This window comes from Coloeus monedula (assembly GCF_965178545.1).
Source record: "Coloeus monedula genome assembly, chromosome: 12".
Taxonomy (NCBI): domain Eukaryota; kingdom Metazoa; phylum Chordata; class Aves; order Passeriformes; family Corvidae; genus Coloeus; species Coloeus monedula.
In genome coordinates, this window is record NC_138792.1 from 1900843 (window position 1) to 1918037 (window position 17195).

A 17195-nucleotide genomic window follows, 5' to 3' on the forward strand; every position below is an offset into this window, starting at 1 on the left:
CCTGGGACAGCTGTCACCAGTTTGTGACCCTCACAGCTGAGGCACCCGTGGCTGGAGGAGCAGCCCTGAGCCAGGACTGGGCTGTGATCTCCCAGGGCCGAGGGAAAAAGGGAACATCCACAGGGCTGGAATGCCCATCCCTGCCGAAATCCTGCCTGGCACGGCGAGAGCAGGGGCACAGGGACAGGCTGGAAGCCTCCATGTGTGGGTGGACCTGTCTACACCCAAGTGCCTGGAGACAATGCCCAGGTGAGAATCCCGTGAGGGAGCAGGGTGGCAGCGGTGCAATATAAGTAACATCATCACTGGCGTTCCCTGAAATATCCTGTCCAAACAAGGGATTTCCGCTGTGCCCCAAGAGCAAGGGAGGCACGGCAGTGGCTGCCACAGCAGGGCACGGAGGGCACAGGTGGCATTCCACCAGGACACAGTGAGCAGCAGCAGGAGAGCCCGAGCTGCTAAATAACAGGAGAAGGAGGGCACAGAGAGCGGCTCCTGCAAGAGAGCCTGTTCCTCAGGTGGTGTCCCTGTGCTCCCTTCCCGGTGCCCCGGGGCCGGAGGGAGATGCCACCTCTCTGCCCTGTGGGCAGCGGGGCCGGGACTGGGGGAAGATGTTGCCACCTGATGCTCCCGAACTCCGGCTTTGCAGGGCCAGGCGATGCTGGCAAGCAGCGGGAATTCACTTCTTTGCCCCATCTCAGGCAGCAGCAACAGGAAATCCAGGAGCTCTGTGAAATGACAGGGAGCGAGCGAGAGAGAGAGAGTGAAGTCCCCTTGCCTCGCCTGGTGACGTCTCTCCTTCCTCCTTTTTTTTTTTTTTTTTTTTCCTGTCCCTATAAAGAATCTCGGGCTCGCATCAAACTTCCCTGCGAAAGCCAAGCCAAGGCGGAGGGGTGGGGGACAGGCAGAGAGCAGAGCCAGGAGGGCTCCAGCCATGCCCCAGCCCCGCTGCCCGCCCGCTGCGGTGCCCCCGGGCAGGTAGAGCCAGGTGGGCACCGGGGCATCTCCCGCCGTCCTACCCTGCTGGGACACCGAGATCTGTCCTTCCTGCCGACCCCGTGGCACCTGCACCTCCCTGGAGAAATAAATTTCAGAGGAGGCTTTGCGGCTCAGCCACCTTACCCCAAACTCCGGGCTGCTGCGAGCCGAGCGGAGGAAACTTTTTGCCAAACTTTTTGTGGTGTTTTCGCTTTGCTTTTTAACCCCTTGAGTGACTCTGCGCCAGCCGGACGGGCTGGGGAGGTTCCTGAGGCAGAGCAGCGCTCCTCTCAGACACCCCGGGGATTGGAGAAAAGGGGGGAAAGAAGGAATTAAGGTGATTGCAGAAAGGGGGTGAAGGAAAAACTGAGAACCTCGGGGCAGAAAGGAAGGCGAACACAACCCGCAGCCCCAGGATGAAGCAGTGAATGGAAAGAACAATTTAACTGCAATCAACAAGTGGCAACTCCTGCGCGCCTTGTCCTTCCCTCCCTCCCCGCTCCGGCTTTCCCAAACTTCTCGCTGCGAAGGAAAACTTGTCCGGCGGACTCGGCTGGCTCGGGACGCGCACCAGGACCGGCCCCGGGATGCTGGCCCGGGCGAGCGCCCTGCTGGCCGTCTGTGCCCTTCAGGGGCTGCTGCTGCTGCACGGTAAGAGCCGCCCGTGTCCCCGGGGGTGGCAGAGGGGGGACGAGCCGCGTGTCGCTGCCCCGGCGCGGTGCCGTCCCTCGGGGGCCCTCAGGAGAGCGCTCGGTGATGCTTTTTTGCGCTTTTTGGACGCTTTTTGTGCTCCTCCGCCGGCCCGGTGAGGTGTCACCCACCCGAGAGCCCCGGTGCCAGCGGGCAGGTGCCACCGCTCTGTCCCCAAACCCCAGGCGACGCCTCGGGCTTCACACCTTCGTTAAAACTGATCTTTGGAAATAAAGGTAAAAAAAAAAAATTAAACCTCCTTGAAGGAGTTGCACATAAAGGTCAGACTTTAATGGGTGTTTCCCCTCGAGGTTTGGCCACTTGGTTAAAAATAGCAAGTTGTGAGTGTTCACCAGTTTGTGGCTTTTTTCCCCTCGATGTGGGAGGGTTTCTGGTTGGATTTGATCACTTGAGGCAGAGCTGAGGCTTTAAAAGGAGGAGCTGTCTGGGAGTGCCTGGGCTGTCCCACTGTCCTGGGGCTCCTGTTGGAGCTGTGGGCGCAGACACTACGGGCAAACCCCAATTCTCTTTGATATTCCCATTCTGATTCTTTGATATTTCAATTTTTATTCACGTGGTGCTTCTCCTCTGCCTTCTCCTTCTCACCCCAGGTGCCAGGTTAGATTGCTGCCCTCCAAAATTCATTTTCCTTTGCAGCAAACTCCCTGTCCGCCTCGATTTACTCCCAATTTTCGCTGCTATCAGAAAAGCCAAGAGGCAGGTTAATGAGATTTGGGAGAGCTTTTCCATCTGCCGTATGACTTTTCATTATCTCATTAAGCATGAGGATTTTGCTGGATTACTGAGCTATTCATTCATGACGCTGCAAATTGTGTGAGGGAGATGGGCTGTTGTTTATTGGGGAATTCCTTCTGACAGAAAGGACTTTGGAATATTTTTGGGTAGTGGATGCATTGCACAGCATGAGGCTGTTGTTCTTCAGCATATTATGATCTTTTCATAGTTAAGAGGATTGCTTCTGGAAACACTGTGGAGTCCTTGATTTTCTTCGATTCATTCAGGGATTTAATGTATTCCTTCTGCAGAAAGGGACTGATTGGCAGGCACAAGCCCCGGGGAATTTCACATCCTCCCCACAGTCACCTGCAGAATAAAGAGCTAAGCCTGAGGTTGTGCTCCAAAGGGCTTGTCCAGCTTTTCCAGGAAAAGCAGAAGCAGCAAACCTGGCAGGTGGCAAGGAGCCCCTGCAGCAGGAATCCTCAGGATCCGTGGTGTCCCCAGGGAACCAGTGCTGTGCCAGGTCAGCCAGCAGTGCCCACACCTGGAGCAGCCCTGGGAGGATTCCCGAGATGTGCTCCAGCTGGCTGACACGTGCAGCAGCAGCCAGCTGCATGCTTTGGGAGTTTTAACCTCTGAACAACCTGGAAAAGTTGCCCGAAATCCAGTGTGGATTTCACAGAGGCATAAATCTCCAAAGGGTTTTGTGGATTAGAGAGGGATAATAACAAGGGATTGGGAGGTGGGAGAAAACGTGGTGTGCCCAAGTGTTCCTGAGGCTCCAGGGTGAGGTGGAGCACAGGGATTTCAGGACTGAGGAGCTGGGGGAAAAGCCTGACTGGAGATGCTGCCCACATTTCAGGGCTGCTCGGCTCCTTACTCACCAGGTTCCCTTCCTAATCGTGTTGGCCCTGATAACCTCGGAGTTTGGTCCAGATTCCTTTTGCCAGCAGTGCCAGGCACAGAGGATGCCAAGAGAAGGCAAAGTCTGCATCGTGTGACAGAGGGAGGAAGGCAGGGACATCCCTGTGCCCGTAGGCAGAGGCTGCTGAGGGGAAGGAGCACTGTGGGTGTCAGGAGCTTGGTTCATCATTAGGAACAGAACACATCAGCACAGCCCCTGGGTGCCCTCATCAGGCTGGGAGCCAAAGGGAGACAGGGCCAGGAAGGCTGAGGACTGGGGATAGCACCGGTGGTATTGGGAATTAACTCCTCACCACCTGGCCCTCGAAGTTCCTCTCCAGCACTGAGCTCAGTGGAGCTCTGCTCGACCTCCCAAAGCCCGGATTTATCCTTCTGCTGTAGGTTAAACCTTCCCTGGGATCTTTGTGGCCAGAGTCAGGCAGAGCTGTGCTGAGGAGGCTGACTCTGAGTCCAATCCAAACAATTCCATCTGCAATGCAGAGAGAAGGAAAGCCCTACAATTGTGAAAGCTGCTCGGTACTGAGGGATCGACTCCTCAGCCACTTTTCCCTCCAAGTTCATCTCCAACAATGAACTCGATGAAATTCTGGCCACTTCATTTATCCAGGTCCCCTTTGGAGAACTCCTGACTTATTTGGTGCTTTCAGCAGGGGGAAGAGGCCATATGAACATCATCCCAAATATTGCCCACCTTAGTCTAAAATACAGCTTTAAGTGCATCTTTAAATTTCCTTCTTTAGTCCCATGAGTATCATTAAATTTCCACTTTCCTTTTGCTCATTGCTCAGCTTCTTCTCAGCTCCTCAGAGCACTGGTTGGGGTCTTGCTGCTCAGAACCTTTGATGTGGTAATGATGGTACAGATGCCAAAGGCTGGCACAGGTTTTAGGTGTGGGGTGGGATGGTTCATAATCAGCCCTTGGAAAAACAATCTGCAAAGAAATTCTTACACCTTAAATTGTGCACGAAAAATTCAGTATCTTTTACCTGCTGACATGATCACCAGGGGGTTTTTAATATCTGAGCAATCCAAGTAAGTTTTCAGGTATCGGAATAAACTCAGCCATTTCAGTGATTTAACACTGGAAATTATTAAAGATTGAAGAACAAAAATGAGGTCCTGCCCAATGGCTTTGGAATTAAAGTGCATTCAAAACTGATTTTTTGGTTGTTGTTTGATTATACAATGTCTTCTACAAATTGAGTATTCTGGATGGGCAACAGAGCTCGTTAACATAGAGGTTTCAATTAAACCATGTATCAGCAGATAAAAGCTCAGGAGCTCGGATTCCTCCCAGTTTTCCAGCCGGGATGGTCGCAGTGTCCAGCAGGATCAGTGTGGCTGTGCCAAGGCAGAGGCACTGAGGGGTTGCTTTCCCAAAAAACGTGCCTCTTAATTGATGTTACTCCCAAATATTTGCTTTACTGTGGGAAAATGTTATAAAAAGCAGAGCAGCCTTTTTTAGGCTGCTGATACATGAGCCTCCTGCTGAAGCTGCCGCATTCAAAACCAACTGGAAATCTCTTTGTACCAATTCAGCCATTTAAGGCAGGGCAAAAAATGTAAAGTATTTCTGAGTACTCCCTGAACTTCTAAAAAACAGCATCGCACCCCAAAGAACACTGAGAAAACCATGCAGATTGTTTGTTGAAGGTTTCTGGTGTAAGAACTGGCAGGATTTTCTTTAAAACTTGTACAGAAGATTTATCTGTGCACATTGGTCTGCTCTGAGTAAGAGCAACGGGGTCCGTTTGGGTCATTTCTGCTCTTTCACACATTCCCTGGATTGTTCATTTTGTGACAAATTATTTGTACAAAGTGATAACTCAATCTACAGCACTTCGAATTAATATCTCAAACTGGGCTGAATGCGGAATATTTCTGTTGTTAAGAAGTCTGTGCACACGAGCAAAAAGTTTCCAAACCCAAAAGGAGATTGCTCAGGTACAGCCAGGGGAGGTGATCTGTGCTTTCTGGAGCTTTGTCTCCCAAATCACCAGCGCAGTTTGGAGGAGGGTGAAAACCTGCTCTATCCCATATTTATTGAGGGGTGAGATACATCTTCTCCTTCCAGAGACATTTGCAAGGCGTGATGCTGGAAGGGTCACTCGATCACCAAGAAAAAGGCCAGGTGCTCTCAGTTCCCATTGCAGGAGAGTTCTGGGGGCAGCAGCAGCCACCTGCACTTTTTAAAGCTACACAGGAAATTTCCAGGAGGCAGCGTTGGACTTCCAAAGTGAGCACGAGGAGGACCCTGAAGCACAGCCCCACTGAGCTTCACATGCTCACTCTGGTATTTCCTCTGATCCACCTCTCCTTTTTTCTCCAAACCAGCCTGATGTCACTGGAATGGGAATTAGAAGTGGAAGTAATTAAGGGATATTGGAGTATCTAAACAACAGCTAGGGATGAAACAAATGTGTCCCCAGTGCTTTCCCTCAGACAGCAGCTCCCATGACTGACAGGACATGAAGGCTCTGAGTGCCCATCAGGACATTCCCATTCCTCCTTCGGGAAGAGCATCCCACTGTCCTCAGTCACAGCCCTCAGAACAACTGGCTGCCCAAAAAAAGCTGGATGAAATGTGTGTAATTGAGAACCGAGCTCCCCTTTAGGCACTTCTTTAATTTTTCTTTCTAAGACCACAGAGAATAGAGTAGAAGCTGCCAAAATCCACCAGCCAAGGTTGTTATCTGGAACTGGCATTGAATAGAAGTGCCTGCTTGAGGCTTGCCCTGGGGAGCAGGACTCCAGCAGCAGAGCTTGCAGTCATCAGGAGCAAGGCAGGATTTGCACAAATCATGGGAATCAAGGTTTCTACACGAAGTGTGACCTCAGAGGCTCGGCCAGGAGCTTCCTCGAGTGGGGAAGGAGGAAGGATCAGGATCAGCCTGATCTTGTGAGGCTGTGATGAGCAAAACTGAGGGGTGCCCATTTTCTGCAAATTCTTCTCTGCCGAGCGCTGGACACGATTCCAAAGGCTGTGGGAATGGAAGCAGGGAATTTAAAAAAGGGTTTTTATGATGGATAGTGAGTAAGTCTGTGGACATCTTCATGACTCACTCCAATACCCTCATCCCCAAGTCCTCGGATTAGTCTGTCTTTGCAGCACGTACTTTTAGTCCCCACTACATCCTACATCCCTCTCCTCTCTCCCCCCCTTTCCTGGATGTCTCCTAAACTCCCCTCAGGGCTCAGGATTCCTCGAATTTTTACATCAGGAGAAGCCAAGAGGAATTTGCCAGCCCTTCCACACCAGGAGTCTGCACAGTCTCTCTTCTCTGTCCCAAAATGAATTTTGCCTTTAGAACTTTCTCTGGTGCAGAGATTTCTGAAAAAACCAAAGTGGGACTGCTCGAGACCTGCAGCTGAATCTCTTGTTTTCTGTCAGCTCTTCATGTTCCTACTGCACTGAATTTTTACAAGAAATAATTTTTGCAAGTGCCCCCAGTATCTGGAAATGCAGGGGGGGGTCACATCTCCTGTATGGGGTGTGTGTGACCACTGTCCTGGGATTTTGTTGTGGCTCTAAGCAGGAAAGCTTTAGCCCTGAGTCTTTGACTGAGCAATGAGGAAAGAACCTCATCTAACCCTGCAAATGATGGAAGTCTGAAAAAGCCACTTTTCTTTTGTGTCCTGCAGGGAATGGCAAAAGCACATGGCCCACCAGGTTTCAAAATTCAGCCAAAAGCCAAACTGAGGCCCAGAATGTAAAGGAAATATATGGACCAGCCTTCTATTTTCAGATTACTTGCCTTTGTCTTCTGCATTTCCACATAGGTTTCCTTAGATCTTCCTGTGTTTTTCTGAACTGTGGGAACGTGATTGCCAAGGAAGTGGAGAGGGGAGTTTTCAGCCCTGCTGGGATTGTTCTTGATTTGAGGGTCAAGGAAGCCTGACCTAGTCATTACCTGTTCCATTTTTACAAAACCGCCTCCAATCTACACCACCTCAGCCAAAACGTTTGCTTCCTTAGAGCCCACAGCTCAGAAATGGCTCACCTGGAATTCTTCCTCACGGATACACCAGGGTCAGCTTGCAGGAAAAGCACCAGGCACCATGGGGCTACTTTGCCCATTCCTCTACAGCCGTGAGGAACACGGGATTGCTCACAGGGATACTCCACACACACACACACACACAAACAGCTGAGCTGTGAGCCATTCATCCTGTTTGCTCTTAATCCAGAGCTCATTAACTGAAATCAGGGCTGAATACACTCATTTAGGAGTTAAAGCAATTTCCTCCCAGTCCACAGAAGCTGAGTGGGGATATGAGTGCCCAGAATCCCCTCCTCAATTCCCCCAAAGCTACTGAGAAGGGCTCACTTTGGCCCTTTGTAGCAATAGGGATCATCCTGAAAGCTCATCCTGAGCCTGGATTTCCCCAGTTTTTGGGCTGGGTAGTGCAGGGGTCGGCGTTTCAGACCTTTAATGTGCAGACACCTCCTACAGATTGTTCCCCAAGAGCTGTAAAATGTGATTTCCCCCTTTGCTTCTCCACTCACTCTTCCAGCTGCCAGGAGCAGCTCCCACAGGAGCCATCACACACATCCACACAGTAGCACTTGGAAGCCCGTGGTGTGGGCAATCCTGATTCCAGGAGCAGGAAAAGGCTGTTGGAAGAGCTTGTCCAGAGCCCTTCGCAGCAGGAAGGCGCGCGCGGCTGGGGCTGGAAGGAGGGAAGTAAAGCTCTGGGGATTTTCTGCTGCAAAACTCAAGGTCTCTCTGCCTTTCCTTGCAGAAAAATAAATCCCACAGGTGCCCCACTGGGTCATTGGAACATCCCCCTTTTACTTAGGGAAGAGTCCCCACTGATGCTTTACTCCTCAACTGATGCTTTGATAAGGGGAAGGATTGCAGGAGCTTCCACTGCTTTGCTTCCTAACCCGTAAGGAATATCAGAAGTAATAATGCAGAGCACAGGTGTGGGGAGAAATGCTTTTCCCAGCTCTGTTTCTGAGGCAAGATCCCTTTTCCCAGCTCTCTTTCTGGATGTGGATGAGGCAAGGAAGTGGTGTCAGCTCTCTCTGCATGACACAGCAGGGCTGAGCCTCGCAGTGAGCTCGGCTGCTTGGAAGGGGATTGCTACAATTAAAGCATGATTCAAATAATGTAAACAATGATGTCAGCCTGAGGACCTTTAAAACACAATTTAAGCTATTACACGGTGTGAAGCAGAGAGAATCAGCTAACCTTTCGGCCTGCCACATTTTTTCTCTGCGAATGGATGATGTCTGGATTATTTTCATGTTCACGCACTCGGGACAAGCTTTGCCTCTCGCTCACACAGGTTTAAGGCTGTGCTTGGCTGAAGACAATAGCCTGTCTTTGAATTGTCCATTGTATGGCTGAGAGCATTTATTTTATTCTGGCTGTTTACACAATTTGTGGTGGAATCTGAGGGGAAAAAGGGCTGAGTGAAAGCTGCTCCCTCACTGCAGGTTTTATAAAGGTAGAGACCTTACTGATCATGCTGGAAAATCCTGATTTGCTTCACTGCGAGAAAGGAAAATAACCTGCTTTATTTCCAGTGGTGAAGGGAAGCCAGGGTGTGGCTGAGCCTGCAGCAGCCCCAGTTGTGTGAGGCAGCACAAGAACCCCTCCTGCTATTCCCAGGTGCTCACCTCACATTGATTTTGGCTGCACAGATCTGTTCTGCTCAGACTCCTGGAGACTGCCATGCTTTAAACAACTTCCCTTTAGTCTGGACAGATTTTCTGTTGAGTAAGGACAGAGCAATAGGGTTTGGCCCAATAGGAATTCCCAGAGAGAGTGATTAATCCCTAAAATCCGATGTCAGCATGGCAGGGAGGGATTGCCTGGGGCAGAGCCTCCTCTGCCTGGGAGCTCCATGCTTTTGGCCCGTCTCACTCTGGTTCTCCCAGCCCATCATCCCACCCAGTGGGGACTTTTCCAAGGATAACGGCACCCTGGGTCTCTGGGAAAATAAGGCCAGGTGTTCCCATGAAACCACTAATGATCCTGTGGACAGTTTTATTACTTAATCCCCTGATGCATCAGCAGGGAGATAAACCAAGAGTGCAGTGTGATGAATGTACAGGTTTGGAACTGCTGTGGTGTTTCCACACCTGGAATGTTCTCTCCTGGCTTTCCCAACCAGTCAAGTAGACACGAGCTCAGATTTCTGGGTGAGTTTGGGCAATACCAGCCCTGCTCTGATGAGAGCAATGCAGGGTGAAATGAAAGATCCAGCATGGCCCAACTCATGGGATGGAGAGCCCACCTGGGAAGGGGAATTCAGGAAAACAGGAGGCTGCTGAGCAGGGCTTGTCAGGGGCTCCCCCATCCAGCTCCAGGCAGTTTCCAGCAGGAATTCTGTCATTGTATACAAGACTGATTTCCCCTTATTATTCCTATGGGATTGTTCTGATCTGTTTTACCTCTTCTTATCTCTTGTATAAATCAGCCACTCTGCCCTTTTTATTGTTGTCTACTTTGTATGTGAAAAGCAATACTCAGACCCACCTGGTGAAATGCCATTATTGGTTTAATTCGAGAAATCATGAAGTCATGGACCCTCTTCTGGTGACTGAGGTTGCTCTCTCTTGAACTTTGTGCGTACCTATGGTGGTTATATTGCTCTTAAAAATAAATTACCAGCCTGATTTCCTAATGTTCTGTGTGGGTTGGCAGAGCTGGTGCATGATACCAGCAGGGCAGGCTCCCCAAACAGGCACCACAGCATCCCACAAGTCTGCAGACACAGGCTGATGCTCCCTAGAGAAAGGTTTTCCTTCTCTCATCCCAAGAATATGTGCCCAACTTGTTTTAACCTTCTCCAGGACAGAATCTTTGGCTTTCTGGTGGGTTTCTGGCAGAAGGACAAAAGAAGAGGAAAGGAGTTTTGTCTGGGTATGAATCTCACTTTTCATTTGCCAAATCTGTCCTGCAGTCAGGAGAAAATCAGGGCAGTAGAGATGAAAATTCTGTGCTCTGAGCAAGATTAGTGGAAAAGCTGAAGCTGAGCAGGTTTTGATTTCCCTGAAGGATTGCTGGCACAGCCACTGTTCGAGGCCATTTGCCCTTCCACTGTACAGTATTTTTGTACTTTAAAATGAATGTGGACTTTGAAATATTACCTGGATTTGTGGTCTGGCACTGAGCAGTGCAGCTTGGAGCTTCTTCCTCTCTGCCTACCTGTGCCAAGTGTAATCTTTAATCCTCAGTCCATCCCTGCACACTCTGCATGAGGGGAACACCAAAGCCTTTGTCCGATGACTCTGGGATTGCTCCTACAGGCTCTGATGGAGTGTAAACTCTTTCCAAGCATTCATTTTGCCTCCTCCGAGTAGCAATATAGATAATACTGATATATCATTGGTGCCATCACTGCTGTGGTTCAGAATAAACACTTCACCTGGATCAGTCATGAAGTTAAAGCCTTGCAGAGCCTTTTTTTGGGGCTGATTCTTTAATTCCCAGGCTGACCAATATATCTGGTGTCACCAGAAGTCTCCTTCAATTTAGATCTAAGCTAACGAGACTGAGAGAGAGAGAGGAGAGCCCAGAGCAGCCTGATTCCTTTAGTCATCTTTCCTGTTTTAAATTCTTTTTCTTATCTCAGTTCTGGCCTTGCCCTGTGCTGGTAGTGAAAGCGGGGTAGCGACACTTGGGCGTGGTGGGATGTGAGGAAAGTATCTCAACTCTGATGCTCTGCAGTGGGTATGATAAAGGAATTCTCAGCATAAAGGAACTGAGAAGAATTCTCAGCATCCACAGGGCAAAGGTCTCCCTCGTGCTCTTCAGTTTAATGGTTGATGTCCTATAGGGTGCATTGTACTGCCAGCCTTTGAAAGGCTGCCTCGTTGTTTTGGTTCCATATTGTTCTGAGTTAAATGGTAGGAAAAGAGAAATTGCTGCCACCACAACATTCCCTTATAGGTCTATTCATTATAGATCCCCAGAGGAAACAGAGAGTTCCCCTGGACAATGGGCAGATATACAACGAGCATACATTAACTTTCTGTGCTCGCACAGCTCATTTGGGCTGCGTTTCCTTCGCATTCTTAGGAGCAGGAATTCAGGCATCATTTGGGTTGATGTCTTCCTCTGCCTTGAGCTGCTGCCTTGTTAGACATTCTGGGTGACAGGCAGCCTCTCTGAACCACAGAACCATGGAACCACAGAATCACAGAACCACAGAATCAATCACAGAACCACAGAATCAATCACAGAACCACAGAACAGCACAATCACAAAATCACAAAATCACAAAATCACAGAATGACAGAATGACAGAATCACAGAATGACAGAATGACAGAATCACAGAATATCCTGAGTTGGAAGGGACCCACAAGGATCATCCAGTCCAGCTCCTGTCCCTGCACAGGGCATCCCAACGATCCCACCCTGTGCATCCCTGGGAGCGTTGTCCAAACACTTCCTGAAGAGAGAGACAGAGGCCTGACAGGGAAATGCTTTGGGCAGATGAGATGGAGCACTGAGGGATGCTCTGGAATGGGAACTGGGAACAGAGGGGACCAGGCCAGGTCTGTGGGGTTTGTCTCTACTGGGCCAGGGGCTGTGCTCCAAACCAACGGGGAGTTCAGGTGAGGTTTAAGAGACTCAACTTTGTCCCCTGCCTTTTGACAAACACCCAGGGGAGCTCCCTTGGGGCAGCAGTGGCTCCAGCACGGGGGCTGCAGCAGGGTGGGATGGAGGAACACCCAGGATGTCTGGAAGGGAAAGGCTGACGTGATGCCAGCGCTGCTGCCTGCACTGGTCAGAGTGGGTGCTTTGTCAGGCCCTGCACTGAAGTTTGCAGGTGCCCCTCACTCCTCCAGTGCATTTTGGCCTTGCATTCCTCCCTGCAGCACAGGTTTTTCCTGCCTTTGTGCCTCCTGTAAATCAGGGAGATCGGTCCTTCCCCTCCTCCCTGGAGGGATGGAGCGATCAATGCTTGCAAGAGAAGAAGCAGCTCAGGAGCTGCAGTAGATTTGCTTCATCTTTCACTCCCATCACCACAGAAAAGCCCATCTGGAGCTGTGAGGACATGGAGGCATTTCGGGTTGCAAGGGTTGGGACTGGGTGCTGTGCTAGGCTTGGCCTGAACTGGCAGAAATTCCTGCAGAGATGCTCAGGGCTTGCAAGGCTGCATTTTTTTCCTTGAATTTCTTCTGCTGTGGTACCTCCCTCAGCTCCTGAAGAGTGAAATATCCATGGCATCCACACCCACCTGCACTGGTGCACGGTCACTCCAGCTGCAGCCACGTCCCAAGAATCCTCTTGCTTTTCATTCCAGCTGTGTCTTCTGGCACGGAGGAATTTGCAAAGCTGATTTCCAGCCCCGATCTGATGGATTCCCCTGCTGAGAGGCTGTTACAGTGAGGGGACTCCAGGCTGAGGGTTTGTTCTCATCTCCCCTGTGCACATCCACACTGGAGGTGCCCCTTGGAGAGCTGCTTAACGAGCCTGGAGTGCCAGCAGGGCTTGCCAGGAACTCAGGAGGAGTTTCACCTACAGCCCCTTGCTGCTTTCAGCAGGAGAAAGAAGGTGATTGCAGGCATCAAGGGAATATTGGATTTATTGAAGTTGAGAATCTGAAGGAGAAATCCCCCTCTCTAGGAGCTCACTTGTTCTGGAATCTACAAACTTTTGGGGAGGAGCAGAGAGCTGCAGCTGAGCAGCATCCAGCCAGGGCTCAAAATCCAGCCCAATTCCTCCTTGCCCCCTGCAGACTGTTATTATTACTATTGATATTATTGTTATTGTTATTATTATTATTATTACTATTATTATTATTATTACTGCCATTTTGGTGCTGTCCTTTCTCAGCCACGGATGTTTCCCTACAACAGCTGCACCTACCCAAACCCACAGCCAAGGCTTAAATATCAACATCTGCAAAAAAATCTTCTCATTTTTGGGCACAGCCCCTTGGATTTGCACCCTCAGAAAACACAAGGTGAAGAACACACACACACACACAAACAAGACACCCATTTGCAGATCCCCTCAAAGCTCAGTATCAAAACTTTCGTGCTTATATTAATATTTGTTAGTACTTTGTCGTGAGGAAGGGTGGGAAGAAAGACAAAAAAGAGACATTGTTTCTCCTTGGAAAGAGTTTTGCTCTTCCCAAGCAGCAGAACGTTAGGTATTTACTTTAAGAACACATTTCTGTGTCCAGTGGGTACAAAGATATCTTGGGAGGACAGGAAAAGAGGAGCCCAGAAGGGTCATGCTGGACCTGGGCTCTGTGGAGGGCTAGGACTGGGATTGGTGCCAGGGCATGGATGGGTTTATCCATGAGGGTTGTCAGGAATTCCTCACTCATCCTGTAGCAAAGTTTGTGAAACCAGCCCAGCCAGGCTCCTGAACCCTCAGCGCTCCTTCAGCCACTGCTTTGGTTATACATGATGATATTCTGTCTCTTTTCTCTTTTCATGTGAAAAAGATCAAATTGATGAAGAGTCAGAAGGTTGATCTGTGCATCCCTTGATAGAATTGCAGCTGCTTAATCTCTCACCAAGCAATTTCTCTCTTAAAAGGGAACAACAAAAATGAGTGTCCACCGGAATATGCTATCCTGGCCTTTTAATGAAGGTGGAAATACACAGGAAAAGCAAAATTCCTGGCCACTATCAGCTTCCATGGCTGTTATTGTCTCTGTCACTAGGCAATCCATGTGCTGTGTGAGCTGCAGTGCTCAGGGATGCTATCTCCCTGCTCAAGAGCAGCCTATTCCCAAGCATGTTGCCTTTGGCATGGCCAATATTTTATCTGCCAGAGCCAACGTTAATGAAAAATTCCTGAAAAATTCCTCATTTTAACACGGCAACACTCTGCTGGGAATAATAATCTCACATGACCTCGATCAAAAGTGGATATCGGGCAGGATACAAAGCAGGGAGGTGTTTCTGACCCTCCCCTACCTCAGATTTGGAGACTTTGGGCTGAGGTTGTGGTGCTTGCCTGTCTTTATGAGTGATCTCAGTGCTGTCAGGTTGTGAGCTCCCTGTGGGACCTGCACCCAAAATCAGGATTGTGCTGTCAGAGCCACGGGGTTGGTGACACTGAGAACTCCTTGTGTGGCACAGCAACCCCAGCTCTTCCAAACACTGTGAAAAAGTGAGCTTATAGCAATTTATAGCAGCAATTTTGAGAGAAATGTCCCTACAGGAGGGGTGTCTCCTTCTGGGGCAGCACTGGCGGGGTCCCTGCTGGAGTCCCTTTGACACAGGGCAGGAAAATCTGTGATCCACTCCAGCAAACATCAGCCTGGATGGATTGTCACACATGGCTTCATCTCCTCGTTGCAGCAGACTGGAAAACCCAGGTCAGGCAAATAAGGCTGTGAAAAAAAGCCCAAGTCCTGAGTGAAGTGGCCTTAAATCACTGCCACCAACTGCAGAGTGACAGAGCAGGGAAATGGAAGGGACTAATTCACCTTGATTTGCATGAATTGTGTTCTCACAGATGGGTTTTCCTTAGGATTTCTGAGCCAGCCCATCCTCCCTGTCCGGGCAAAGCTCCTTGTCCGGGCAGTCCCGGCCAGGTGGGCAGGACAGGCCAGCCAGGGCTGTGGGAATCAGGGAGATCCCAACACAGGGAAGAGAGGACACCTTGCAGCAAAGCCCGGGGGCCTGCTGGGTTTATTCACCGAGTGTGGGTCACTCAGGAAGTGGAGAAATAAGTGAAGAAAGCAAGGAAAATCCATGGATCCAGCCCCTCCGCACCCTGTCCGACCACGGATCCTTTCTGCTCCATGCACGCTTCGCTGACCACAGCGCAGAGGGCAAAGGAAAATCAAGGCTTACAACTCCCAATCCTCCAAATCCAATGTATTCCACGCATACCCACACCTGCCACAAGGCCGGGAGAGCAGTGTGATCTATCCCCCTGCAGCCAGGGTCGGTGGCAGCGTTTGCTGTCGCCTGCCCGCCGTGCCCCGGGCAGAGCCTGGGAGCGCACAGACAGGAGCCGCTGCCCGCTCGCTGCTCTGATGCAGCGCTCGGACACCGCCGTGCCGGGTGAATGCTCAGCTTGCAGCCCCTGCAAGGTCCCCTCTTGCCAAAGTCGCCCTCCTTGGGAGATCTGTTGCAGTGGCAGCGGCTGGGTGAGAGCACAGGACGCTCCGCCTGTGCAGAAAACATCTGTGCCCTGCTCCGAGCCGCTGCCTTCGGTTCGGCTGCGAAGGATGCAAAGGGAGGGACAGGTCCTTGCCGATCACAGGCTTGCCTAAATATTTATCTCTGCTAAAAACAGTTTCGTTGCTGGATGCAGCCCAGGGCAGGTTCTGACGGGAGCCGTCAAACGCGATGCACGTGAGTTGGGGACAGCACATCTGGCACTGCCTGTGCGCTGTAGGAAGATAAATAAAGAGCCAGTGAACTCCAGCTGCTGAGTTATTTGTCCTGCAACAAGGCTGCAGCTTCCCCACATCACCAGCAGTGCCAAGAGGGTGCCAGGGATCACTTGGGGCTGCTCTGCAGCCCCCGTTGGCACTTGCACTCCTTTCTGCATGAGGGGGCTCCAGACTGAAGGATCGTCACTTTTTTGAGAAGGATTTGAAAGGGCGGTGGGGCAAAGCAGGGCAGAGCTGCCAGTATTCAGAACATTTCTCTGACACGGTGATGTTTTATTTCTGGAAGTATCTGATGCAAATGTGCTTTTCCTGGAAAGATTCCTCCTCCTGCCTGCTCCCCCCGCCTCCCTCAGAACACTGGTGCCAATATTTCTGTTGCAACTTCATTGCTCCCAGGGGTTTCCTGCTGGAGATTTCCCTCCCCTCTGCCCTGGAGCTGGTGGTCCCTGCATTGATCTGTGGCCTGGAAGGAGGGAATGGCCCCAGCACTGCCTGGGATGCTGGCAGGTATCCCTGAGGGGTTCCAGCTCATCTTGCCAGCACAGAGGTGCCCTGGAAGGATGGCTCAGGTATTCCTGGGAGTCCCTGATCCTCTTTTCCACGGTGCAGGGAATGGCCGGAGCTCTGGATCCACGCACAGGGAGATGTTTCAGCACACACTGCATCCCACTCCTTCCCATCCTCTCATCCAAGGGATTGCCCTCGGGATTGTGTCCAGCAGCAGCTCTCACTCCACCTCCTGCTAATGGATAAGAACAACCTTTAACTGGGCAAAATTTGGCGTGAAGGCACCGACAGAAACCTTGGAGCTGAGGGTACAAAACCCGCAGTGCCCAAAGGGTCGTTTTGATCACTTCCAAAAAAATCATCTTGCACAGCAGCCCTGCAGAGAGGGTTATCACTTCAGCTTCCCTGATTAGCCCAGGACACCAATTTTAGGCACTGTAAAAGAGTGGAGGTCAAATTTACTATGGAGGGCAAGGACCAGTGACTCAATTTTCCTTATTCTTTATAGTTACTTTTCACCTTGAAGAACAAAAGGTCCCAAAGTCAGAGAACGTTTGTTCTTGAGCCTTGCCAAAGCCTTTTCTTTTTTAATAAACCATCATTAAAACCGGGCCCGCTGCCTTGACAAAAGAAAAGAATATATTTGTGTACACTTAAGTGACAGGAAAGAGCCTGTGAGCCAGGCCTGGTCACAGATAAAGGAATTCCGGACATTATTCCTTGTGCTCCAAGGGGTTGTGACATGGGATTTCCTCTCCAAGTGGTAAATAGCCCTGCAGTTGTACAGCAGGGTGGGGCCACCCCTGCTTTCTTCAAAACCAGGAGAGATGAAAGCACTTCAGGAGAAGAAAGAGGGGCTGGGTACGTGTGCACAATGAATCCTTGGGAATGGCTGGGGGGGAAATCCCCCTGCTCCAAGCTTTGGCCCCAAAAACTTCCCAGGGGTTCAAGGTGCTGCCAGCTGGGCTCTGCTTTGGGAAAAGCAGCTCAAGGCACAGCAAAATAGATTTATCTGCATAGAGTGGC

General features: G+C 50.4%; 1 protein-coding gene across 1 annotated transcript in view; it reads left to right on the plus strand.

The window, feature by feature from the left end:
* The first annotated feature begins 880 nt into the window (after positions 1 to 880).
* LOC309577543 (vascular endothelial growth factor receptor kdr-like) overlaps positions 881 to 17195 on the plus strand; it is a 120826-nt gene continuing 104511 nt past the window's right edge. Inside the window, exon 1 of the mRNA XM_082289654.1 lies at positions 881 to 1629. Within this exon, the coding sequence (XP_082145780.1) occupies positions 1566 to 1629 (64 nt within the window). The 5' untranslated portion in view covers positions 881 to 1565. The remainder of the gene's footprint in view (positions 1630 to 17195) is intronic.